Source organism: Arachis ipaensis, chromosome B3, assembly GCF_059453495.1.
Source record: "Arachis ipaensis isolate K30076 ecotype BB chromosome B3, ASM5945349v1, whole genome shotgun sequence".
Taxonomy (NCBI): Eukaryota; Viridiplantae; Streptophyta; class Magnoliopsida; order Fabales; family Fabaceae; genus Arachis; species Arachis ipaensis.
In genome coordinates this window covers 119753308-119779370 of record NC_142438.1, presented here as the reverse complement: position 1 = coordinate 119779370, position 26063 = coordinate 119753308, and the positions used below count along the sequence as shown (strand labels likewise).

The 26063-nt window shown below is 29.2% G+C and overlaps 2 protein-coding genes and 2 long non-coding RNA genes across 4 annotated transcripts; 2 read left to right on the top strand and 2 right to left on the bottom strand.

The window, feature by feature from the left end:
* Positions 1–1204: 1204 nt before the first annotated feature.
* LOC148572243 (uncharacterized) lies at positions 1205–4873 on the top strand. The gene is made up of 2 exons (XR_015907686.1): positions 1205–1761; positions 3966–4873. It is a non-coding gene; the product is annotated as an uncharacterized LOC148572243 (long non-coding RNA).
* LOC148572244 (NAC domain-containing protein 41-like) lies at positions 3654–4773 on the bottom strand. The gene is made up of 2 exons (XM_088510062.1): positions 4590–4773; positions 3654–4501 (listed from the first exon to the last, which is right to left on the bottom strand). The coding sequence occupies exons 1-2, from the start codon at positions 4771–4773 to the stop codon at positions 4050–4052; spliced, it is 636 nt and encodes a 211-aa protein (XP_088366188.1). The 3' UTR covers positions 3654–4049.
* A 9631-nt stretch (positions 4874–14504) lies between the features above and the next one.
* On the top strand, positions 14505–15641 carry LOC148572242 (mitochondrial import inner membrane translocase subunit TIM8-like). Its single transcript, XM_088510194.1, has 2 exons — positions 14505–14688; positions 15226–15641. Exons 1-2 carry the CDS (start codon positions 14641–14643, stop codon positions 15412–15414), a joined length of 237 nt encoding a protein of 78 aa, XP_088366320.1. The 5' UTR covers positions 14505–14640; the 3' UTR covers positions 15415–15641.
* A 5340-nt stretch (positions 15642–20981) lies between these two features.
* Positions 20982–25758, bottom strand: LOC148572241 (uncharacterized). Its single transcript, XR_015907150.1, has 5 exons — positions 25693–25758; positions 23912–24139; positions 22810–22905; positions 22301–22397; positions 20982–21115 (listed from the first exon to the last, which is right to left on the bottom strand). It is a non-coding gene; the product is annotated as an uncharacterized LOC148572241 (long non-coding RNA).
* Positions 25759–26063: the final 305 nt, after the last annotated feature.

The window sequence follows — 26063 nt, the reverse complement described above, 5'->3', positions numbered from 1 at the left end:
GTACCAGCTAACCAAATTATCTAAATCTGGCATTGTATTCACTCCTCAACACAAAAATAGGGTACCATGTGTGATTGGTGGTAGAGCAGTATAACAAAATGGTCTGGGCGCCTTTGACAGGTAAATAGGTCAACTCTCGAGTATCCTATTATTCAGGGTAGAGGCTGAATTTCACGCTATTCATTTTCTTATTCTTGTTCCTAACAAACTTAACAACATGTTGCCTCTAATTCAGAGAAAAAGAAAATGTCTATGCCTATGTGGAATGAAATTGAACTGACATTGTAATGAAAAAATAATTGATTGTGTTTCTTTTGGATATGAAGCTGTAAAGTGAAAAACTGTAGGACGTAAGAAAACGACGTTGAAAAATATCCCTACATGTAGGACTTTTTTCCTTCTTGTTATCAAATGTTTTAAAAGTGTTCAAGATAATATCAATGAAAAATCTAAATAAAAAGAGTTTAAAAAAATTAACTTTAATTACTGCTTAGAATATTTCTTTTTTTTTTTTTACTTCGATCCTATTTTTTTATATGATTTTGTTCTTATTATTTTGTTATTTTAAGACAAATTAAATATTATTTCATACATTACAAAATAAAATTCTAGAGACGGGTTCAAATGTTGATCGTACTACAAAGGTACAAATTGAATTGATGCCCTAAATTCTACTATGATATTTGTAACACGACTCTCGCATTGGCGCATTGGGTCACTTTTACAATTCCAGCATCAAATTCCCACACTATGAGAGTATGAGGCGCTTTTTGCACAAATCATTTATGTTTCTTTTTTCCTGCTCCAAAGATTTAGAATTAAGTAAAAAAATTATATATTTAAAATTAAAATGAATACTTCTATTTTATTTTTTATTTACTATTTTTATTATATTCATAACTACTCATACCTTGTACTCCTAGCTTTCTTGTTTTATGGATATTTATGGTTATTTCTCCTTTATATATAGGAAGCAAGGTTCTGAAAACCGGACCGGACCGGCCGGTCCGACCGGTTTAACCGCAAACCGATGACATAAACGGTTTGGTTCAACATAAAAAACCGCTAAAATCAAAACCGTTCTCAAACCGCTGAACCGGCCGAGAATCGGTCGGTCGGACCGAACCGGGACCCGGCCGGTTTTGAAAAACGGCGTCGTTTTCCGTTCTATTATAAAATGAAATGGCCAGGTCTCCATAGCCTCAACCCCTCGAGCCATTCTTCAATCTTTCTCCCCAAAACACAACCCTAGAGTACATGTTCCCCACCGCCACAGGGCTCAGCGCCGCCGTTCGTTGCTCTCAAGCACCACCGTGTTTTCGTCCGATCGTCCGCGCTTCTCCCTCATTCAGAAATTGGTGCGTCTTCCTCGAGCTCGCCATCATTCCCTGCCTCGCTGGTCTTTGTCTGCTCAAACCCTAGCCTCGATCACTCTCCTCTTCAAGCTGTGTTACCTCCGCCGTCGAATCTGGTCCAACTGTCGTCCCTACTGTTTCAGCGTTGTCGCAGCTCGTCTCTGCCGTCGCGTTGCATTTGCTCCACTCTCCTCTGCCGTCGCGTCGTGCTGCAAAGGGAAAAGAAGGGGTGGAGGTCGCGGGAGGAGGCGCGTGAAGGGTGAAGCCTTTGCTGCTTCCGCCGTGTTTGAGCTCGAAGACAGCCGCCAGTGCTGCTACCTCTGTTGCTGCCTCTGTCGTGCCTTGCCATCATGTTACCACTGATTTCATCTGCCTCTGTTGCTTCAAAATCATGCTAAATTTATGGGTATCCGTCCTTTTTGAATATGTTTATAAATAATAAGATTAGACATTGATTTTTCTGAATTCTGATTATGGTTTTGTTCAAATTTACTGATGGCTTTGTTTGTAGTTGCTGGTTTTGCTGGGTGAAGGTTTAGTGTTTTGGAATGTTTTATAATGTGCTAATGTTTGTAATTGATGGCTTTGTTTGTAATTGATGAAAGTTTAGTGTTATTGTGATTATTGGTTAATGTTTTGGTTTGGTGTTCTCTCTTTTCCAGATTTCCCTTCTCCTGTATTTCTGTATGTTGCTGAATTGGTAATCAATAAATTTGCCTTTTTACTGTAAATCAGGACTTTACTAGACTTTACTAGGATCTGTTAAATTTGTTGCTTGTTGCTGAATTTGTTGCTTCCCAGTCACAGCATCAGAAGAGAAGTTGGTGAATAAGGTTTTAAACTGTGAAATCATGTGTTGTTGCTTGAATTTTAGGAGAAAGAGCAATGTAATGTATTCCTATTTATGATTCCATAAGACCAAGGTTAAATTAACAATTCAGGTGGAGAGTTTTGTTTATGAGTAATTAAATGCACAAAACAAGAATAGGATTGCTAATTAAATTTGGAATTTCTTATTAGTGACTTGTTAAGGTGCTGTTGTTGTTAAGGTGCTGTTTTGCTATGGCACTATGCTGCTGTGAATAAGGTTTTAAACTGTGAAATCATGTGTTGTTGCTTGAATTTTAGGAGAAAGAGCAATGTAATGTATTCCTATTTATGATTCCATAAGACCAAGGTTAAATTAACAATTCAGGTGGAGTTGAGTTTTGTTTATGAGTAATTAAATGCACAAAACAAGAATAGGATTGCTAATTAAATTTGGAATTTCTGATTATGACTTGTTAAGGTGATGTTGTTGTTAAGGTGCTGTTTTGCTATGGCACTATGCTGCTGTTTTGTAATGGTTGTTGCTGAATGCTACTCTGTTTTCATTGTGTTGTAGTTGTTGGTTTTGCTTTGATTTGTAGTTGCTGGTTGTGTTGGTTTTGTTAGCTTTGTTTGTAATTGCTGGGTGAAGGTTTAGTGTTTTGTAATTGCTGGCTTTGTTTTCTAATTGCTAGTTTTGCTGAGGGCTCCTAATTGATGACATTTAATGTAGTTTTTTAAATTTGAAAACTATTTTAATCTTTATGTTATACTATAATTATATTTTAGGATGCTTATTTATAATTTTATTATTTTATTTTAAAACGATTTTTTCGGTTGAACCACCGGTTAGACCGGTTAGACCAGTGAACCAGTGAACCAGTAGTTAGAGCGGTTTGATGATCGGTCCGGTTTTCTGAACCTTGATAGGAAGAGAAATACCTATTAAAAAGAGTATTTCACACCAATAAAATTTTTAAAAAATAGAATGATGTTAATGTAGTAACAGAGAACAGAATATTTGAAGGAGATAGAACTTGCATTTTAATTTTGGAAATTTTGTATATTTAGTTATTATACAATTATAAAGTTACTTTTGCTGTTGTCATTTCTAATTTACTAGCGACTTGATTAACTTTACAGTGTGGTTTGAGTTTTTTTTTTTTTTTTTTTGAAAACTATAAAATAATAAATGAATAAAATATGAAAATATTTAAAAGAATTACTCTGCTAGATATATATCAATAAAAAAAATACTATTTATATATTAAAATTAATTATCAAATTTAATTATCATGTATTTATGTACATATAAATAAATAAATATATATATATATATATATATATAATTTAATTTATTTTTAATATATATTTTATATTTAATATATATTTTATATTAATAATTAATTTTATTAGTTAATTTTAATGTGGACCTAACATATTCTTATATTAATAATATCATCAAACTCATTTAAATTACTCCTAAAAACAGAAAGAAAGATGAGATAAGTACATTACAATATTATAATAAGAAACAACAATATATAAGATACATAAAAAAGTCTTAATTAGCATATTTAGTGTTGTTAATCGAAAAATACTAGAAGACCATTAAAATTTATTATTATTGATCATTCGTTAGCCATCAATATTTAAAAGTGTGGTCTAAAAACATGTCATTGAATTATTAAACTAAAGAAATTGAGTTAATGGCTAAAAGTGATGACCAAAAATAATAAATTTTAATAGCGCACTAATATTTCTCTTGTTAATTTTAAAGGGTCTGAACCCATTTAGTTGCAGAAACGACGGGTTGTGAGTGAGAATATGTATGGTGGTTTTAATCAATAGTCAGCAAGACCATGAGGAGGAAGTGCATTGTTGATATTAAGAAGCATATGAAGAAGATACTTCCATGACGTTATTACTTGAAGTGGAAGAAGATGAGGATGAAGATGGTGAAGAACGTGCTTTCTTGCTTATGATGATACTACCACTCCCAACACTCCTTTTCTTCACCGATAAGCGACACAGAACCCAATCTCCTATATCGCAAGCATTGTTATTAGCATGTAGAGTAGTACTAACCAGGCGATATTCATGCAAGACCCAGTGAGTTCTAGTGCCATTGGGAGATTTCCCTTGGTAAAACACTAGGGTTTTTCTAATGCCAAGAATGCTATTATCGTCACTATTATTAGAAGATGAAATGATTCTTTTGTCGGATCCTGTTGCCTTCCAATAGCCAGAGGTGGTTGTTCGGTTCATGCGGCTTCCATTTCTATACTTGGGTTCCTTGCTGCTGAAGAAATACATCTCTTGATGTTCATCACAATTTCCTATGTATCAAAATAACAATATATTAACCATCATGTTATGTATGTGACTATTTAATATACATACGTATACGGGTACATATGTAGGTACCTGGCAAATCCCAAGGATCATAGTTGGAGAGATTGATGTCAGGAATCATGGAAGCGGGCAAGGGGAATGAGAAGACCTTACATTTCAAATACTGAAACACAAGCTCTTCATCCGTTGGCTGGAATCTGAATCCAGGAGGCATTCTACTTACCCCATTCTTCTTCACAAAATTTAACTTTTCCATTATTTGATTGTATTATATTCTCTCTACTCTCTGATACTATACATGCACATCGATGAAATTCAGTTAAGCTAACATGGAACTATATTTATACAAGAGAAAAGCGACACATATATAGTATATATGATAGCATGCATCCACTTTAATTTGTTCTATTGACAAATTAATTAAACAAATCTTCTTCTCTTATCGTGCTCTTAAAGATCTTTTTCTTTCCCTTTTGACATGATGCCTAACCTTTATATCGTAATAAAGTCGTCATAGTCGTTGTTGGAAAGAATATTATTATATATTACTATTATGTGTTATATATATGTAGTTGTGTCCGTCATAATATATAAAAATATATAAAAAATAATTATTTTTTAAATAGAAACACGTATATTCAATTTTATTATAAAAAATTTATAAAGTTAATTAAATTTAAAATTTTATTATTTTTAATATTAAAAATAATAAAATCAATGAATAATAAATTTACTTATTTTTAAAGTATAATAATTACTCATTAATAGTAATATATAATTTGTTATTAAATTAAAATATTTATGTTAGAATCTTATCTTTTTTCAAGAATTTTTTTAAATAATATTAGTAGTTAAATTTATAAATATTTTTCATGATTTATGAATAAAATTTTTAAATTCTTTCACTCTTACGTTAAAATCGATTTGATTAAATATAATTTAACATGACATAAAAATTTTTTTGAATTACTTTTTTATTGTCATAGTAAAAAAATCTATTAGGGAGAACTATTTTCGTTAAAATCTACTTAGAAATATTTTATATTCTACTATATATCCTAATTACTCTTGAAATCAAAGTAATATGACCAATATTACTACTTGTTAAAATTTACTAACATATTTTATCTATTCTTGAGTTGAATTAGCTGTATATGTACTTAAAAATAGTTTCATATTTTTTGTTAACGTAAACACCTACTAAAACTGCTAAAGATAAGATAAATGCACAATATCTTATTATAACGATGATGGGTTTATTAGTACAAAGTAATTTACAATATTTTTTTTCTTATTTCAAGATAAATAAAAAAAATTACTGAAAAAAGATATAATACAATTTATACTTATCATTTATGTATAAGCACCATTACATTTAATCATAATCCCCACAAAAAGAGAGAAAAGCAAAAAAGACGAAGAAGAAAAAAAAGACAACGCACAATAGTTTTTATAGATGTTATTTTATCACTCAATCTTCTAAATTAAAAATGAAATTAAGCACGTGAAAAATATAATTTAAACATTAAAAAAATTTAACATGTGAAAAGTTATGATAAATTAACTTGTATAGAATAAATAAAATTTTTAATAAAAATACAAAAACTTAATAAATAAATAGGAACAAAATAAAAAATATAAAAGAGATAGAGGATAATATAACGAATAATAATGTTTCATAGTTTATTAAAAAAATAAAAAGTAAAAATAATGCATCATAAAAAGTAAAAAAAAAAAGTATTAACGAATAAAAGAGCAATTGGTTAGTTATTGCTAGTGTGATCAAATAAAATATTAAATAATTTAATATTCATCTCAATCAAATCAAATAAATAATTATGACATTCTTAAAAATTATTAATCAAAATATATAAAATAAAAAATTAATATAAATTAAAATAAAATTAATTTATTTATTTCAATCAAATTAAATAATTTATGTAATTAATTAGTCATAGTTAATGTATCCAAACAAAATATTAAATAATTTAATATTTATTTTAATTAAATTAAATAAATAATTAATTACAACATTCTTAAAAATTATTAATTAAAATATATAAGACAAAAAATTAATAAAATTAAAATATAATTAATTAGTTATAATTAATATAATTAAATAAAATATCAAATTATTTGATATTTATCTCAATAAAATCAAATCAAATAAATAAATAATTAATTAACACATTTAAATGAATCAAATAAAATAAATTAAAAAATATATAATAGATAATAATAATCTATTATTCATCATTTTTTTTTTAACTTTTGCTATATATATATGTATAACATGAAAATTACACTAGATATTATTTCAAATCAGAAAATTAAACTTCTCTCCGATCCCCCTATTAAGAGTAGTATACTCACACACATCAATCAGAGCCTGTCACGTAAGAAATTTCATATTAAATTCTACTTCTGATCAAAGACCCTGACCTTGTTATTACTTTCATATACCAAAGTCTTGCATGTGATTCATGTCTGCCGCATTATCGTTTTACATATTTATTGACCTTTTCTAATATAATTTTTCTATTCAATTTTCGTGCTTAAAGTTCTCCTATATTTGCCATGTAAATTGATCATGATATAATTATTGTCTATTTGCCTACTCTTTTCAAAGAAAAAAAAAATGAATTTGAATAATTATTATTGATGGATAGATGACTCAGACTCACTTTATGTTGCCTGCAAGTGTTTCTAAAGACGAAGCTTCTTTTTCCTTTAGTAGTTTTCTTTACAACGATTTGCTTCGGCTCTGTTTAATTTTAGTTTGTTTGTTTGTAAAATTAAAGTTTCCAAAGAATTCAATTAAAAAAATGGATGTACGAAAAATATATAAAGGGGAAAAAATGAACAGGCCCATATATACTTTCGATAAAAAGCAAAACCACCATCACATTATTAAACATGCACATAGAGTCAACTAATTAGAACAGAGTAATTATTACATTATATAATGTAAATCACTAAATCATATTATTTTATTATTGTAAACTATATACATATAATGTAAATCATATTTTAAGTTAAAAATTGCGGTTCTAAATAAACATATAAAAAGATACGTTATCTTATCAGTTATCACTACTTACTAAAATATATTATGACCATTGTTAAATCTAGATTAAGATCAGAAAAGGATTTAAAAGAAAGTATTGGTACTTTTCTTCACTAGGAAGATGTTGATTTAAAGAGCTTTATTTTTCCCACTACAATCAGATTTTGAAAGATTCACTAGCGCTTACTAAAAAAATTAAAAAGAAAATAAGAAGTCAATATTACGTATTTGCATGTTTGAATCCTTGCTTAAGACCGCGGCAAAAGAAGTAGTTGGTTCCTGTAGGTGTAAGTAAAATACAATACTATTATTTAAATAAGTGTCTTGCTTAGTTCTATTACACATGGGACTCACTTAGTCACTTCTCTTAGCTTTAATTTCTGTCTTTTTTTTCCTTTCTTTTTTTTTTTTTTTTTTTTTTTTTGGTTAAGGCTCTTTTTTTATAGTTTATGATTTATGATGCACTAAGGTGTCCTTTTCCAATAAAATTTAACTGCGTTTCTGTTTGTGGAGCCTCCCCTAATAATCATGTGTTGCAATCTCTCTCTCACTCTCTTTTCTGTTCTTTCTTTCATGCACTAATTTCACTAATTCTATGCCAAAGCGAAGAAAAACAGTAGAAAAGGCAAACTATGCTTAACGCATAAGAAACTTTGTCATGCCTCACTACTAGTTTTTATCTGGATCATAGGCAATTAATTAGTAGCATTCAAAAGCATATAGCTTTAAGAATAGACTATAGAGTAAGGTAGTAGTGTTTAATTATGATTGAGGTCTTAGTTTTTCCTTAGTTCTTCTTTTAATTAATTTTTACTAGCTAATATGGTATCTTATTCAATTACGCAGAATAAGTATTAGAAACGACATACAACACATTGTTTATCAAACTATTCAAATAAAAACAGTATGATAAATGTCAATCTTCTGGAAAACTTTAGTAAAAACTAAAAACTAATCTAGTATTCAAAATAGAAAGATATTAACTAGCAAGTTAAATAGTACTATGGTGACACAGTGACAGATTCAAAAAATTTTAGTTATCAGCATAAAAATATATTAAAATAAATTTTACTAAGCATTGATATATTTATATTTTAAAATTAAAATCATATATATAAGTACCCAAAAAACTACACCGATATACAAAAACAAAAAAGTATATTAATTTAAAATAATAAAAATTAATTGAAATAGATTCTTTTTTATTTTAAAATAATTAAATATTGTATTTTATATATATATATATAAATTTATGCAAAAAAAAAAAAAGCGGGTTTTATTTGTAGAATCCTATCTTTGAGCGGGTTGACAACCGTTGCTATCCGTTCTGCAGCGGTTAAAAATTGTTGTTAACTGTCGGATGTAGAAGCAAAAATAGAAAGAAATAAAAGGATAAATAAGAAGATAAGGATTCAAACTGAATAAAAATAGATACATTGAAATTGAAATAGAAGCAAAAATGATATATTGAAATTGAGTACAAAGAGAATCACTCTACTTTCTACCCAATTTCTTGACGCAACAAAAAATGAACTCCTCAACCTAACTTGTCAACGCCATAATTTGGAAATTAAATCAAAGGGAGTCATCAACCTTTTACTCAATTTTTCGATGCAACAAGAGAGGAAATCCTCAACCTCAATTGTCCATATCATGGTTTCATCACGAAACCAAAAAGGAGTTTTTATACCTCTAAATCATTCTATACTATGACTACCCTATTTTATAAGATATTTATAACCTCTTATTAGGTTAAAATGTAGAAAACCCTAAGCCCACAAATATAAGGCCAATCTAATAATTAAATAAACAAAATCAAAATACATCAAATTAAATTAAAACATTCTAAAAATGTAAACTAATATCTTCTAAATAACACTTGAACTCCATATTGTAACACCCTAATCTTTAGCACGTCATGATCGTACTAAAAATAAAGTGTTACTACTCTACTTTTTTTATTAGCTATTTAATATTGAGTCTTTAGTTCGCATTTCAGTTTTATAGAAAATTTCATAAAATTATCTTTAGTAATTAAAATCACATATAAAAGATATTCAAATAATAATAATCACATAATTATTAATAATAATAAATGCTATACAAATGAATTCAATATGAAACTTGAATACAATACATATTCCTCTGGATAAAATAAAAGCTAAAGCAACAAGGGTGAGGGGACTCTATAAAAACAACGGGCATCACAAGTAAATCTACTAATCGTCTGCAACTTCATACTGAATCTTCGAACCTGTCACTAAAAGGGTGGAAGATTTTGGAGTGAGAACAAACCACACGTTCTTAGTAGGAAATGCAAATGCCGTAAAAGTAATGACTTTAATGCAAATAATTTAACTTACTCAGTAAAACTATTTTGTTAAACCTTTGGAAATACTTTTTACTTTTACTTTTACTTTAAATAATTAATTACCTTCTTTAAATTTCAGAACTTAAAACAAATCTCAATCGCAACCTCAATTCTCAGTCACCTCAATACACCAACTAATAGCATAAGAAACAGATCAACACACAAACAAATTGCAATAAGACAAACAGCATAATCACAGAGAAACTAGATAAGCAAACACAATCAAATGCTAATGTGCAAACAACATGATGCATGTCTATTCCTAACGCAAGCCATGAGCTCATGTGTCGGTTGCCTACCCGCTCCCAACATTACCGGGCACGAGTCCCAGATATGGCTTTCCAGATGCATACAGTGTGCTTATAAGTCTTACGGCTAAGCCGCATACAGTGTGACTTTCAAATCAATGAGCTTACATCTGAAAAATAGTTCTCAGTGTGTGGGCGTCCCCACTATACATTTGGCACTAAGGTCCAAACAAAGTCGCATCTGCTCTCCTGTGGCAGACATTCCTTTAATTAATATATTCCTTTAATCTTTGTTCTCTGCTCTCCTGTGACAGAGATTCCTTTAATTATCTCTCTTTCCTTTACTTTTCGTTCTTCTTCTTTTCTTTCTTATCAAACAGAACTCAAAATATAACTTTAAAGCGAAATTCCTTCTCAAAATATTGAGTTTAAAACATTAAACTTTTCTTAATAAATCGAATTGAAAACAAAATTCTTTTCGTAATAAATCGAAATCAAATAATATTCTTAAATCATATTTACTTTTAAATAACACTTTAAATAAACTCTTAGAGTTTATAAAAATTTCGCCAGCATTTCCTCTAAAATTCGGACTATGCCACCCTTTTAGGGTCCCAACCAAATCATTTTCGATTCTGAAAGATCATCCTTGATAAATCAGACATTCCAAATTCAATGCCAAATTATTTTACAAATCTAAAAGCTAACTAGGTTCAATTTCAAAATTATTTCTCAAAATAAGCCTATAAATCTGATTTTTAATACAAAGTTTGCTTCTTAATGTAAATACATATTTAAAAGAGGTTTTCAAAACAAAAATCACTTTTTTTTTCATATGTTTTTATAAAAATTTGGACAGAACCTCCTCTTAAAATTCGTCTTCACCACCCTTATAGGCTCCCTTACTTTTATAATTTCTCAAATCAACAACCCAACCAAGACATTGACATAATCAGAGTTTCCAGCATCAATCACAGCCTCAATTCAAACTCAATTCATATTTCCAATTCAACAAGCAATACCAAATCTATCACTATTCACAACCACAACTCAACAAATATTCATTATAACCATCCAATAATAAGAATTTCAGTATTCCTAAACAATCAAGAAATCAAACACATATTCATCAAATTCAGTCACAAATATAACTTAAACTCAGCCATTCCAAATAATTATAAATTATTTATAAATACCCACTAGACTTCCATGGCAATAGTTAATTTCAAAATAAAATCCCCTACCTTGATTGTCGAAACCCGAAAGCTATGAAACGCGAAAAAAAATCTCTTTTTCCTTCTGGCCCGCCGCAGTGGCAGCCATCAAACACCACATGCAGTCACAGTAACTTCGACCCTGAGACATTAACGTCGCAAAAACTTCAACAGATTATAACAAAATGCTAACGGCAAGGGTTTTAAGGCAAGAACAGCTTACTGTACCGAGCAAGAACCAAGAACTGGGTAGCGGTAGCTCCATCAGTTGATTCCAGCGACACCCGTGCCATACCCAGTGACCAGAACGGCAGCAGAGCAGCTCCAACAACCACATGCAGCTTAGGGGCAACCTTCACCCACAACAACAGAGACCATGACAAAACCCATCCTTACCGTCACCTTCTCTTTCTTCCCGGCATCTTCCTCTCCCTCAGTCCAGATCGGCGATAGCATGAACAACTCACAGGCAGTGGTGAGGGCAAGCTAGGAGCGACGAACGGCAGCGGCTCTTCACCCTCTTCGCGTTAAGTTTTCCTTCTCCCGGTGACCCAGCTGATGGTGGCGACGAACCACAACCGTGGCACAGTCTACGGCGAAGGCGCGGCGGTTCTAAGCCCACGACCTCCTCTCTCCACGTCGTCTTCTCCATCACTCGAAAACTCTCTTTTCTTCGCGGCTCTACTCAACGGCGCTAGGCGGCGACTATGCGACGGCAACCTGGCAGGCGTGGTAGAATGAGGCTGAATGGCGGCAACGCGAGTTGGACAACAGCAGCGTGGACAGCTCTCTTTCCTCTCGGCTCACCCTTCCCCCTTCTCTTCTGCTGGTTCCTCTCTTTCCCCATTTCCCTTTCTTTCTTTAACTTCTTGGTTTTTCTTGCTGCTGCCGTTGAGTTTGGTAAGGAAGGGGAGAAACTAGGGTTGGCAATATATACCATACCCGCAGGTACCCAACTCAGATCAACCCGTTCATGTAGGGTTGTCTACCCTACCCGCTGCGAGTAGGGTAGGGTAAGGTGCAAATTTGTCTGCGGGTAGGGTAGGGTACGGGTTTAGGGTATACCCTACCCTACCCTACCCGCACCCTTAATATATTATATAATATATATGTAAAAGTTATGTATGTAGTGAAGAAAGTGAGTCTTGTACTCACAATCTTCTTCTTATAAAAACTTGAAATAATCACTAAACTAGTTGATGATCATATTATTTGTAATTTTATGTTAGATTTCTTTAAGATTTTATTGTTTTTCATTTTTATTTGAACGTAGTTTTTTATTTTTTATTTTATTAATATGTATGAAATTTGGAATGGTTGAATTTTATATTTATTTGATTTTTTTTGTTTCTGCGAGTAGGATAGGGTTTAGAACTTTAGGGTGTGGCTAGGGTTAAGGTTGAGAGATTTTCAACTCGCAGGTAGGGTAGGGTAGAGTTTTAAGAAAGTTTTCAACCCGCGGGTAGAGTTAGGGTAGAGTCTAAACACTACCCTACCCTATCTATTGCCAGCCCTAAGAGAAACATTGGCAGTTAGGGTTAGGTTAGAAGGGATTAGGGTTAGTGTTTGGTTTTTAGTGTTTCAATTTGAAAATATTTGGGTAGTTTAAATAATTTTTAATAAAATTAGGAGTAATAGAGTAATTGAAAATCAATTTTAATCCAATAATAATATCTATAAAAATACTATTTAATTATTAATTTACAAAATTTATTTTCAAATAATTAATCTAATTCCATAACTAGAAATAATTAAATTAATTTTTTTTAAATTATAAAATAAAATTTAAAATTTAATTAATCAAATTAAAGCAGATAAAATTCTCATTCATTTTTTTCAATCATTAAAGTTTTAAATCAATAATAAGAAAGTACTCAATTAATATAAAAATCTTTGAAAATATGTTCTCAAATAAATAAAATAAATCATAAATAATTTATTATTTAATTTTCAAAATCTGAAGTCTTACACATATCACGAATATTTGAAGTACATATCAAATGTTAATTTCGATATATTGTCAATTTAAAGAATATTAATTAATAGATAAATAATTTTTTTTCTTATCTTAACTAACTTTTGAAAACAAAAAACTAATAATTTCACTTATGTTTAGAAAATTAAATTTTAGCTTAATAATTAATTACTTGGTTAGTTTTAAAATATATATTATAAATATTTATCAATGTTAAATTTATTTATTTATTTATTTTTAGTTTTGATACTTATAATAAGATAAATATTATTTCATGTTAAGTTTAATAATATTAAAAATTTTTTTAACATGAATTTCAATAGGACAAAGATAATATAATAATAAGAGCAAAATATATTAATCCATATATACTTATTAATTTGTTTCCAAATTTCTAGTTGTGGAGTTGGGGGGAGTGCCTCCTTCCTTCTTCTCACCTAGATCTATCTTTGTGGTGAAGTGACTAGAGATGACACATAATAATTACATATACATTCATAGAAAAGTATTTCTTCAACATTTTGGAAAAATAATGCTTGCACTATTTCTTATATGAGTAAGATTAGGGAGTCAGTTTTTAATTTTTTTAATTTTATATTTTACATGATAAATTCTTAATTTTAAATATTAGTTTGAATTATAAATACTAAACCTATCTTAAATTCTTCAAAAAATGAAAATTATTTAGAATTTAAAAAAATTAGCAAATATTGACTAACTAAAAATTATATTTCATAATTTTTTATATATATTTTATTTGTGTATTTTTTATCTTCAATCACTGTTAATATCAAGAATAATGTTATATGACCAATAAAATTTATTATTCTTAGTTATTTTTTGCTAATAAAAATAGTTTTATACTAAATTATAAATTTTAAATTCTAAATTATAATAGTATAAAATGAAATATTAGTCCAAAATATTAGTTAATATTGATAAAAAAAATATTAATCTGTATTTTTTAAAATAAAAATATATAAAAAAATAGAAATCTATCCGATAAGAGTAAATTTGCCTGATTTTTGGTTGTTTTCTACACGCTGACAAATAAAATCGTAAGCCCAAAAACAATATAAAGCCTAAATGATCCTCTAAAGCCCAATACAGAGTTGGCTTATGTCCATTGAAATTGGACACACAATTTTACAGTTTTTCTGATAGTCGTCTTCCTAGTTCTTATCGATTAGGGTTTTTCTGAGAAATTTTGATTGAAGTTTCTACAGCCTAATCCTCTCTCCATTATCCATGGATTTTTCAAAGCTTGATTCATCTGACATGCAGCAATTCTACTCTGTAAGTTTCAGACGTTGCTCTTTCTTTTTTCCATTCGATTGAGGTTTGTTTCGAATTTGTTGTCGTAGAATCGTACGAACTTCTAGTTTGCAAGAGTTCTGTTTCTTTATATTTACTTATTATTGTTCTTTATTCTTAGTGTGCTTTTGGTGAATTTTTTTTGCCCTTTCGTGTTTATCGCTTCAAAATGAGTGGAAAGCAATGAATTTTCCGTTGCTTTTTCAATTTTTACTACTTCATTTTGTAAATATCTGTTTTGTTTCACTTAATCTTATCTGGTCAAATAAAAAAAAGGAGAATTAATATAGAGTAAGAAGATTCAATTAGCACACAGGTATTTTACAGGGATAAAAAAAATTCATTCAAACAAAAATCATATCAAATGTGATAGGATTTTGAGGGCATTTGTTTGGTTTTATTTATTTATTTATTACTAACATTGGGGTTTTTCGCAGCATTCTTTTTAAATTCATGTGATAAAAATGAGTTAACATTGAAATAAAAGATTTAAAGTTTAACTTAGTTAAGTAATTGCAGCAAGAGCAGCAACTAGCAATGGTTAATGAAATGGTGTCAAAGCTGACAGATGCATGCTGGGACAAATGCATCACGGGTACACCTGGGAATAAGTTCAGTTCGAGTGAATCTACTTGTCTTTCTAACTGTGCACATCGCTATATTGAGATGAGCCTACTTATCATGAAAAAGTTTCAAAGCTTGCAGTGAAGATCATCAACTTAATTAATCTGCAATTTGGTTTTTCGGTTGGTCACTCATGTCTGTCTTAGATTACATCCAAATTGTTTGGGCATTGTTAGTTTTTATCTCTGCGAATTTGTGACACACTGGAAAGTACTATAGCGTTGGTTCCCATGTGAATCTATAAGAAGTTTAGTACCTTTCGGTGCGGTTTTTGTACTACTATTTTAATAGTTTAACTTTGATCATTACAATGGCTCATAATCCATGTTGCCTTTGCAGTCCAACGATAAAATTCGTCTTTATATGCAGTGAAATGAGTGAAACTTTTTAAGTATTTGTTCTTGTTAATAAAAATAAAAAAAATGTAAATGCCATCATAAGCCTAATTTAAATTTACAAGTGTTTGGCCAATGAGTAATAGCTCAAATGGCATAGTCTCCTCATACTCAATTAAGAAGTTGCGGGTTCGAGTCTCCTATCTTTGGTAAAAAAAAAAAAAAATTACAAGTGTTTGTTTAGTAATAGGGAGAAGGGATATTCTTACACAAATACTTAAAAAATTGCTAAAGGTTTTATATTTTTAATTTTTTTTCCATGGTTGTAATTTCAACTTTTTTTATAAGAGTCATTTTAAATGTTAGAGAATTAAATTTTTTGTTTGGTTGAGATAATTATATTAGTTATATTTTCAAAAGTTTTGTTTAACATAGATGGTTAGATTATCTTTGACTGTTAATTTATGCGAATAAATATATTTTAAAATGAGATTAGAAAAAAGAGAGAAAATTGAATTTCTTTTTTCTTTTTTGAAGAAATTAAAATTCTTCATTTTTATTACTCAATCTTCAATTAAAATTTTTTGAATTTTGAAATTATATTTAAAAAAATTTAAATACATTATTTTCCATTAAAAGAATTTAAGTATTTTTTAAAGAGCAATGTTATATGAATATATGATCAACAAATATTATCATTTTTGGTCCATACTTAATGTAACACCCTAACCTTTAGCACGTCATGATCGTACTAAAAGTAAGGAGTTATTAACCTGTTCTCCTTATTTACTATTTAATATTGAGGCTTTAGGTCGATATCGCGTTTCAGTTTATAAGAAAATACCAGAAAATTATTTGTAGTAATTAAAATCACACAATTATTAATAATAATAAATGCTATACAAATGAATTTAATATAAAACTCAAATACAATACCTATCCCTCTGGATAAAATAAAACTTAAAGCAACAAGGGCGAGGGAACTCTATAAAAATAACAGGAATCACAAGTAAAACTACTAGTCGTCTGCATCTTCTAACTGAATCTCCGAACCTGTGTCACTGAAAGGGTGGAAGATTTTGGGGTGAGAACAAACCACACGTTCTCAGTAGGGAATGGGAATGCCGTAAAAGTAATGAATTTAATGCAAATAATTAACTTTACTCAATAAAACTATTTTGTTAACCCTTTGGAAATACTTTTATTTCTACTTTAGATAAATAATTACTTTTCTTTAAATTTCTAAACTCAAAACAAATTTTAAATATAAAACTAGTCACATTTTCTGTCTCTCAGCCACATAGTTAATCCTCAGTCAAATGTCAACTCGTAATCACTTTAATACACTCACAAACAAATAGTGCAAGCAAGAGATTCTATTCAATGTACAAACAAGTCACAACAAGACAAACAATACAATCACAAAGTAATAAAACAGGCAAGCGCAATCAAATGCAAATGCGCAATCAATATGATGCATGTCTATCCCTAACGCAGGCCATGAGCTCATGTGTCGGTTGCCTACCCGCTCCCGACATTACCCGGGCACAAGTCCCAGATATGGTTTTCCAGATGCATCAGTGTGCTTATAAGTCGTACGGCCAGGCCGCATCAGTGTGACTTTAAGTCGTACGGCTAGGCCGCATCAGTGTGACTTTCCAAATCAATAAGCGTACATCTGAAAAACAGTTCTCAGTGTGTGGGCGTCCCCACTTTACATTTGGTACTAAGGCCCAAACAATGTCACATCTGCTCTCCTGTGGCAGAAACTTCATTAATTAATATATTCTTTAAATCCTTGTTCTCTACTCTCCTGTGGCAGAGATTCCTTTTCTTAATAAACCGAGCTCAAATCTTTACTTAAAACAAAATCTCTCCTTAAAAGATTGAGTTTAAAACATTATACTTTTCTTAATAAATTAAACTTTAAAATAGAATAAATCTTTTCTTAACTAAATATATTTTAAATAATTTAATTTTCCAAAACCAAATCTTTTAAAATAACTTTTCAAATAAAACCTCAGATTTTATAAAATTTCGGCAACATTTTCTCTAAAATTCGGACTAAACCACCCTTACGGGTTCCCTATTCCTCAACAATCACATTTTCACAACCTCAATCCAAACTTAATTTGACCAATTAAACTCTCATAACAACCAAACCAGTCACATTCACAGCAATAATCCATATTCAATATCATTACTATTATATATATATATATATATTTGTAATTATCCAATTAACTTTGTAGGCATTCTAAATTAAAAACTTAACTTTAAAAACAAACTCCCTACCTCCGTATGAAATTAAAATCAATGAAAGTTCTGGAAAAACTTTTTGACCGAGCTGCTGGAGAGGAAAGCGTCAGAAATCATCTGTGCTTCCTAAAAATTCAGTTGGCCGAACTCAAGGGGAAGAGGAGCTACGTCACTGTCAGCCTCCATCGAACAAAAATAATGCCAACGTGTAGAGAAGGAAGATAAAAATACTTTTACCGAATTAGATTTTTTATTAGAGTTACAGATCATAAGAAAATTGAAGTTGAAAGTCACGGTTCCATGGAAGTTTCTTGGTTGCTCTCTATCTCGGTCCTTTCTTTTCTTTTTCTTGTATGATTCGGTGATGAGGGAAGAGAAAATGAAAAAGATTAAGACTGATGGTGATGATTAGCTTTTATAAGGTAGGTTAGGTGTCATAAGAAGATGGATATATATATATATATATATATATATATATATGTATATGTCATTACCATACATATATATGTTTGCATGCCTCCACGTTTCACATCTTTATTTTGCTTTCATATTGTGAATGAATCCACGTTTTATATATATAATGCATATGAGATCAGCTTTAAATTTTTTTTCTTCATTTCTTAAAGGCTTCGGCCAAATAAATATAACTAAATAATAATAATAATAATATTTATAAAAATCAATTTAGACGATAACTATCAATATAGTTTCTGATAGATAATTTAAAATAATAGAATAAGTCATAATTAAATTAAATTTTATTTTTAAATTTAAAGTGTAAAATTTAATTTTAAAAATTCGGATGTTATACTTAATCACACAAGAAATATAGAATTTTGCACCTATATTTAATAAAATTTACACATATAAAATAAACTAATACAGATTATACCTAAATTTTTTAAAATTTATATATATAAATTAATAAAATTTATTTATTAAAAATAATTTAATATTTATATTAGTTAAATAATAATTAAAAATACTAAAAATTACTAGCCTTTAAAAATTTTTCTTCTTTAAAACTATTTTTCTCTCTTTTAATTACTCATGTTAAAACACTCTTAAAGTTTCAAGCAAGCAAATATAATGTTATTAACTCGTCGAATTCTATAGAGATATAAATAAGAAGCCTCATTTGGTGTTTTGGATGCGGCTGGCTGCCATTCATTAAAGGAGTGACGATATTGATGTGCTGCACCTAGAATTTTTTGAGTGAATTTTTTTTAATTCAAAATTAAAAATAAAAAAGTTGCAAAGTAATACAATATTCCTGTACAATATATTGATAATTGATTTAATAATAAATTTGTGCAAAAAAGAGCCTTTTTTATTATCGAGTAATTTCTTTTGCTATCCTACCATTCGTGGGATTTTTTATTTAAATTAATTAAATATATTATTTATCAAAATTTATAATAAAAAAAATTTATTGATATACATAATTTTATACATCTTGAATACTGTGACCCTATTTTCATTATACACATATTTTAAGTACTCGGTCATTAGAATATGATACAACAAAAACTTTATGTATTTTGGATGAGATATAATACAAAGCAAAAAACGAATATTCAATACCCGAGATACATGTGTAAAAGAAATGGAATTATAATACCTAAGATATGTGTCTAATTATCTAAATGTATAACTACATCCAAAAGAAAACTATATATAAAGAGTTTTTTTATTCAACCATTAGTCATATTATATCCATCTCTCTACTCTCTATTATAATCAGTTCTTTTTTATAGTAATTTATCCCAACGGGATAACAAGAAATGGTGAAGAATACTAGCAGAACACCCGTGCATCGCACAGATTGAAAATTTCTATTTCTTTTTTCAGTTCTTTTAGATTGTCATTTTTTACATTAATAAAAGTATTTTTGTTGCTCAATTTTTTATTTAAAGATAAAAGATTTATTTATTTTATCATTACTCAAAATACATAAGTATTATTTCTTAATCCATCATAATTTGTAAATTTTTTTTAATTAAGATCAAATTTATACTCATTCTTTCTATTTTTATTTTTTAAAACATGCAATTTTTATTTTTCAAAACATGCATTTGACTGTCAGCATACTATTTGATGAGCACTTAGAATTGACTAAAAAAATCTTGCCTACTATTTGATGAGCACTTAGAATTGGCTAAAAAAATTCTGCCTCACAGTGTATTATATCATATTCAACTTCATAAATTATGCGACAACAAATACAATTTAAACATATAAAGAACACAGTTTAAAAAATAAAACATGAATAAAAATCATAACCAATATCATTTATGTAAAAATTCTTTGATTTATTGTGTTAAAATAATTTATTTCTTAGATAAAAAAATTATTTTACAAAAATATAAATTATCATTTTTCAATGCTAATGAAAGTCTATAAAATTTAAAAGATCCCATGCATAAAAAGATGAACTTAAAGATTTGAAAAAATTACTATTTTGACTTTTGATTTTATTTATTTGTTGATTGAAAAAAAAGAGAGAATAAATGTCCAAAATCTCTCATCAAACTTATTTTTCAAGATTAAAAAAAGAAATACAGAAATAAAAACAAAGCTTTTTTTCAATTTGAACTATCCTTCAAATCTCTTAACTACTACCTTTTAATTTGAATCCTAACTTAGTTTAAAGAAAGCACCGTAGAGGATGTTACTTTTTGTTTTCGGACGTTGCTTTTTGCTTTACCTTTTATTTGAAAGGTAAAGCAAAAATATAATCTACTTTTAATATACCATTTGAAAAATTGAGTAGTATTCCAAAAATACTTCTTAATGTGTCTCTAAATTTTTTTCAACCTATCGAATTCAACAAATCATGTGACTTATACTACTACTAAAAATATCTATCCAACCAACAAAGACATAAAATTGAAGAAGTATAGAGTTGTAAAATAACAATAAAAAAGAGGTCAACTCAAACAACAATTGCAAAAAATAAAAAATGCATGTGTAGGAAATGCAAATTTCTAATAGCCTCATACTCCTTCTTTTTTCTCTTTCTCAATTTTCAACCATAATTAAATCATCAATCCCAGTGGATAAGCTTATGGCATAATGAATCATTTTCAAAAATGACACAAAATCAAAATATAAGAAAAGTGCTTCATCACATAGACTTGACTCTCCGACAAAATCATAGGCTTCCGAACAGTAACTTATATTTTGCACCTCTGTCAATACACAAGATAATTTATATCAAATTTAGCATCAATGTCCAAGAAAAGAAAATGTATAATTGGCACATATTAAATAAAATAATAGTTCGAAAAATAAAAAGGACAAAATATAAGACAAACTACAAAGAACCAAACACTAAATACAAAAAAATTCAGGAGTAGATTAAAGTGAGAATGAGATAAGGACACAACATGCTAAATTTCACATGTTTAAGAGTTACAAACACAACAAAGAAAACACCCCAAATCAACCCAAGAATAATGCATTTAAAACAAAAGATTAGACCATAATGTATTAATTGAGGCATGCTTGGAACACAAAAACTCACAGATTCATCAATTAAAATCAACATCGTAGAATTTGGAAAGAGCTGACCACTGAAATTGGAAATAATCCAAAGCCTAATCACCCTAACCTTAAGACTCAATGGTTCCTTCTCAAGATTAATCTTATTTATCATATCCATAGGAGTTCTCATTTTGAAATGGGATGAAAAAGATGAAAAAAAAACTCTAATAGAAAATACAATGGGCCAGATAAAAGTGAAAAAATTCTGCATCAACCAATGAAAGATAGTAACCCAATCTCAAAATTAAACGTAAATGGAGCAAAAATATAATATCTCTCTTACCTAATACCCAATTATCTATCTCATTTTTATTAGTTCTAATGCTTATAATATGAAGTGAGATTATTTTCTTAAACTCAAATTGGTCATAGACATCAAATATTAATAAATTTATAGATCAATTGCCAATGCTTAATATGCCACAATAACTTAATCAACTTTAAACCAATAAAAATCGATATCATGCAAAATGTTACCTCATAAAAATGCTTCCACAATACATGTTTCAGATGGCAAAAATACATAAACAAAAGGTGAAATAAAAAAGAAACACGACAGCATTTCATCTAATCTACATCCGACACATGCATAACTCTGAATCCCAGACCTACAGAACTTATTCAACCTAATTCCTAAATTGTGAAAAATAACATACTAAATTCTTTTAGGAAATTTGAATAAAAAACAGTGAACATTCTATACACACAAACTAATCCTTTAATATTGGAACAAAATAACACCAGAAAAAATCAAAATGAGCGAAGCCAGAAAGCAAATCCTAAAAGCTAACCTTTAAAAAATAAACAGAACGGGCGAAACTTAAACTTACCTATAGAAAGTGATCCACACTAAAATCCTTCTCCGTAAAACAAATAACCCTCAAGTTGCTGTCCTCCTCCATACTCTACACTTCATAATTTTAAAACCTGTATATTTGTCCGGTGATTGAAAAATTTTTCAACATAAATTCTCATTTTCTTGAGTAGCAATAGGCATTTTAATAAAAGAAAATGCATTAAAATCAAAAGAAAGCCAAAACACAGGATGTTCTTTGTTACTTTTATTTTAACAACTTGAGTATCAAATTGAATCCATTTAGAGTAACCAAATTCTTCAGCTACTGAAAATAACTGTTTCATCGTTGCAAAATATATATATATATATATAAATAAAAGAGCAAAGGTTAGCACCATATGTTTAGATCATGTCTTGAAATGACATAAAAGGATAACTTTCATCATTGTATCTACCTTTCAAGTTTTAGTAGTAATTTAATTTACAAAAATTACATGTAATAAAATGAGGACATGATTTCAAATCATAAATTATGCAAGATACCTTTTTTGTTAATTATAAGGTGCAAGCAAGGAATATCCTTATGCAATCTCAGAAACCATGTTTATCCTCTATCAAGCATTTCTTTTTCATTAGATTCTGCAAAAGCATTTGGATAATAGAGCCACAAAAAATAAATTTTCTTTCCAACTTCTTCTGCATAATTGTTTCAATAAAAATAGATAAGACATCTATTTGTAAAGCAAATATGCATTAAAAATACAAAGTAAATAATTTCTTCCATAATATTCCATGTTTTCGAGAGGAAATAATGTCATTGCTAAATTATTCCAATACAAAAGGCCCATCGCACATACCCAATAATATCAGTATCAATTTTGCTTTTTGTTCTTTTCTTTCACGTGTGTATCTAATATATATCACTTGCACAAATATTTAGCCGAATTTTAATCAGATAGTAACTGATTGTCAAATTTAATTAAACAAATCATGAATATTTTTGTACCAATACAAATGGGAGTTCCATAATATTCAATCACCAACCAATTTTTCATTTTCATTCAAGAAAAAAGAAACGAAGACCACATTGCATAAGACTAACTATTGAACCAAATTAGAGACGATAAAAAGAATTCAGAGGTAAATAAGAAAAATCCTGATCTCAGGCTTTGAAACTACAAAAATTCATCTAACTCCCCCTATTGTTCCTTTTTGCTAGAGAGACCAAAAAATAAAGTAATAAAATAAATTTCATCTCAGATTAAAAAAGTGAGAGACTATAAATTTAATAGCCAAAGAACATTAAACCAGTTAGAATCAAAATTTATAGAAGATAGTGTATAAATTACCTAAATTCTTTGATTTTGGACATCAAGAAGGGTTATTAAATAATTACTACTAACATACATGCAAGAAATAGCCTGAAAAATCTTCTAAGCAAAGAAATCAAATAAATTTTATATCAAAAAATACTTTAAACACCTGAGAAAAATAGAAAAAAAAAAGAATAAAAAATTAAATTCAAACAGAATGAAAAAATTAGATAAAAAAAGATTAGCAAAGAAACATATGAATTAATAAGAATAGTAAGTTCAAATTACACTAACCAATATAACTTATCCCCTTACAAAGAGATCACACTCACCGCCTCAGAGGGAGAACTCCCTTTCCGTCGAGCCCTCCTCGACCCCGTTATAGTCCATCTTGCCTCTTTGACTCCTCATCGCCCTCTCTTTCTGATCATTCCACCGCTGCTGTGTTTGAGAGGGATAGTCATAGCTTCAGGAGAAGTCTCGACCTGTCCTCCGCCCCATTATAGCCCATCTCGGCTGTGAGTCTTCATCGCCCTCTTTCTCTGCTCATTTTGTTGCTGCTGTGTTTGGGATGGATAGAAAGAACTTTGAGACATTAGGGTTTCAGAGAGAGAGAGAGAGAGAGAGAGAGAGAGAGAGAGAGAGAGAGAGAGAGAGAGAGAGAGAGAGTGTGTGTGTGTGTGTGAATGTGATTATACGGAACATCAAGGAAATCAAGTCTTATTCTTTATTTTTTCTTCCAAAAAACTCAATTAATCTCTTATATATTTTCATATATCAACAGATCACAGTATACATAAAAATTTACATATGCCATAAGATGATGCTTATTTTTTATTTTTCTTTTTTTTTATCCCTAAAAAGAGAACACTAAACAAATGACATCTAGTAAATGCACAAACATGCCAATGATTAGTCAATGACTGTGGCAAAAGAAGATCCGAACTTGTTAAACGGCATTTAGTAATAATAATAACGAATGAAATAATAAAAAAGTAACTAATATAAAAGGAGAATATGAAAAGGCAAAGAAAAGATATTTGGTGTTACAGATTCAATAGAAAGAAAGTGCATTGGATTGATTTTTATAGAATTTTCTAATTTTTAGTACAGAAGTTTTTTAAATATAAATTCATAAAAATTAATCATTTAAGAGTTAAAAAAATAAAAGTTAAGAGTTCCAGTGCGAATCAAATGGTGAAAAAAAAAGGCAGAACAACAATGCTAATTATTTATTTAGTTAAATACCCAAAAAAAAATCGGGAATCAATAATTCAAAGATTAATCTAATTTACCATCATCAATCAAATCAACAAAAGCAAACACTAAAGCGGACCAACAAAAGCAAATCGTCATCCATCATGCCAATCACTCATAACTCGTCAGAAAAGAGGAAAACAAAATATGGATTCATAAAATAGGTACCCTAGAAAATAAAGACCAAAGGATCAGAGAAACAACAAAGAATAAAATAAAAGAACCCAGCGGCTGAAATTACACCAGATGGATTTTTAAAGAATTTTACACTTTTTTTACCATAATAATTTTTTAAAATTGAATGCATAAAAAGGTATCATTCAATGATTAGAAATATAAGAGATAAATAGCTCCAATCTGAAGCAAATGAGGAAGCCAACAGTTGAAATTGAACCATATCGAACATCATGCTCAGAAATAAAAGAAAAAACAACAATAACAAATTCCAAAATAAACTTAAATTAAATGAACCCAAAACCCTCACATACCTACTTTCATGATATATTCATGGATTGGCAAGACAAAACTTTTTCTTTCTGCAAAACTCAAATAATATTGATCTTCCATGCCAATCAAGTTACCAATCATTGGATTCGAATATGAGACACAAATAGCTAGATTCAGATGAAAAATAATTAAGGCCTTAAAAGTTAGAATAGTAGGGAAAGAAACTAACCCCTTTATTACCGAAGAAATGGCTTTTTATATCAACTAAGACATAATATAAGCAGGCAGAAGATAAGACCCAATTTTAAAAATTTCCATGTGGATAATAATTGTAAGGGATACATAAAGAAATTTTTACACACAAGATATCCTTACTTATAAAATCATGCAAGAAATCTAAATGGAATACCCGTGATTATGTTCATCGGGAGTTCCACTGCGTACAAACACTGGCGCAGCTTTGCATAGATTGGGAGGATCCAAAAATGAGAAAACCTACATTTACCGGATAGACATGAGTGGATAATTTTAAAACCATTAACAACTCAAATTGACTTAAAAATTGGGGGCATACTATTTGCATTAACAACTCAAATTGACTTAAAAATTAGGGGCATACGATCCCCACAATCCATGGGAACAGGATAAGGTAATGGCGCCAGATAGAAACATAGTATTATTACCTCTTTGTAGAAGACACCTTTGACTTTGGAGGCACCTCAGCATATGCATTAAGGATCCTGAAAACCAGCCAATTTTAGGTGAATAAAACAATTGCAT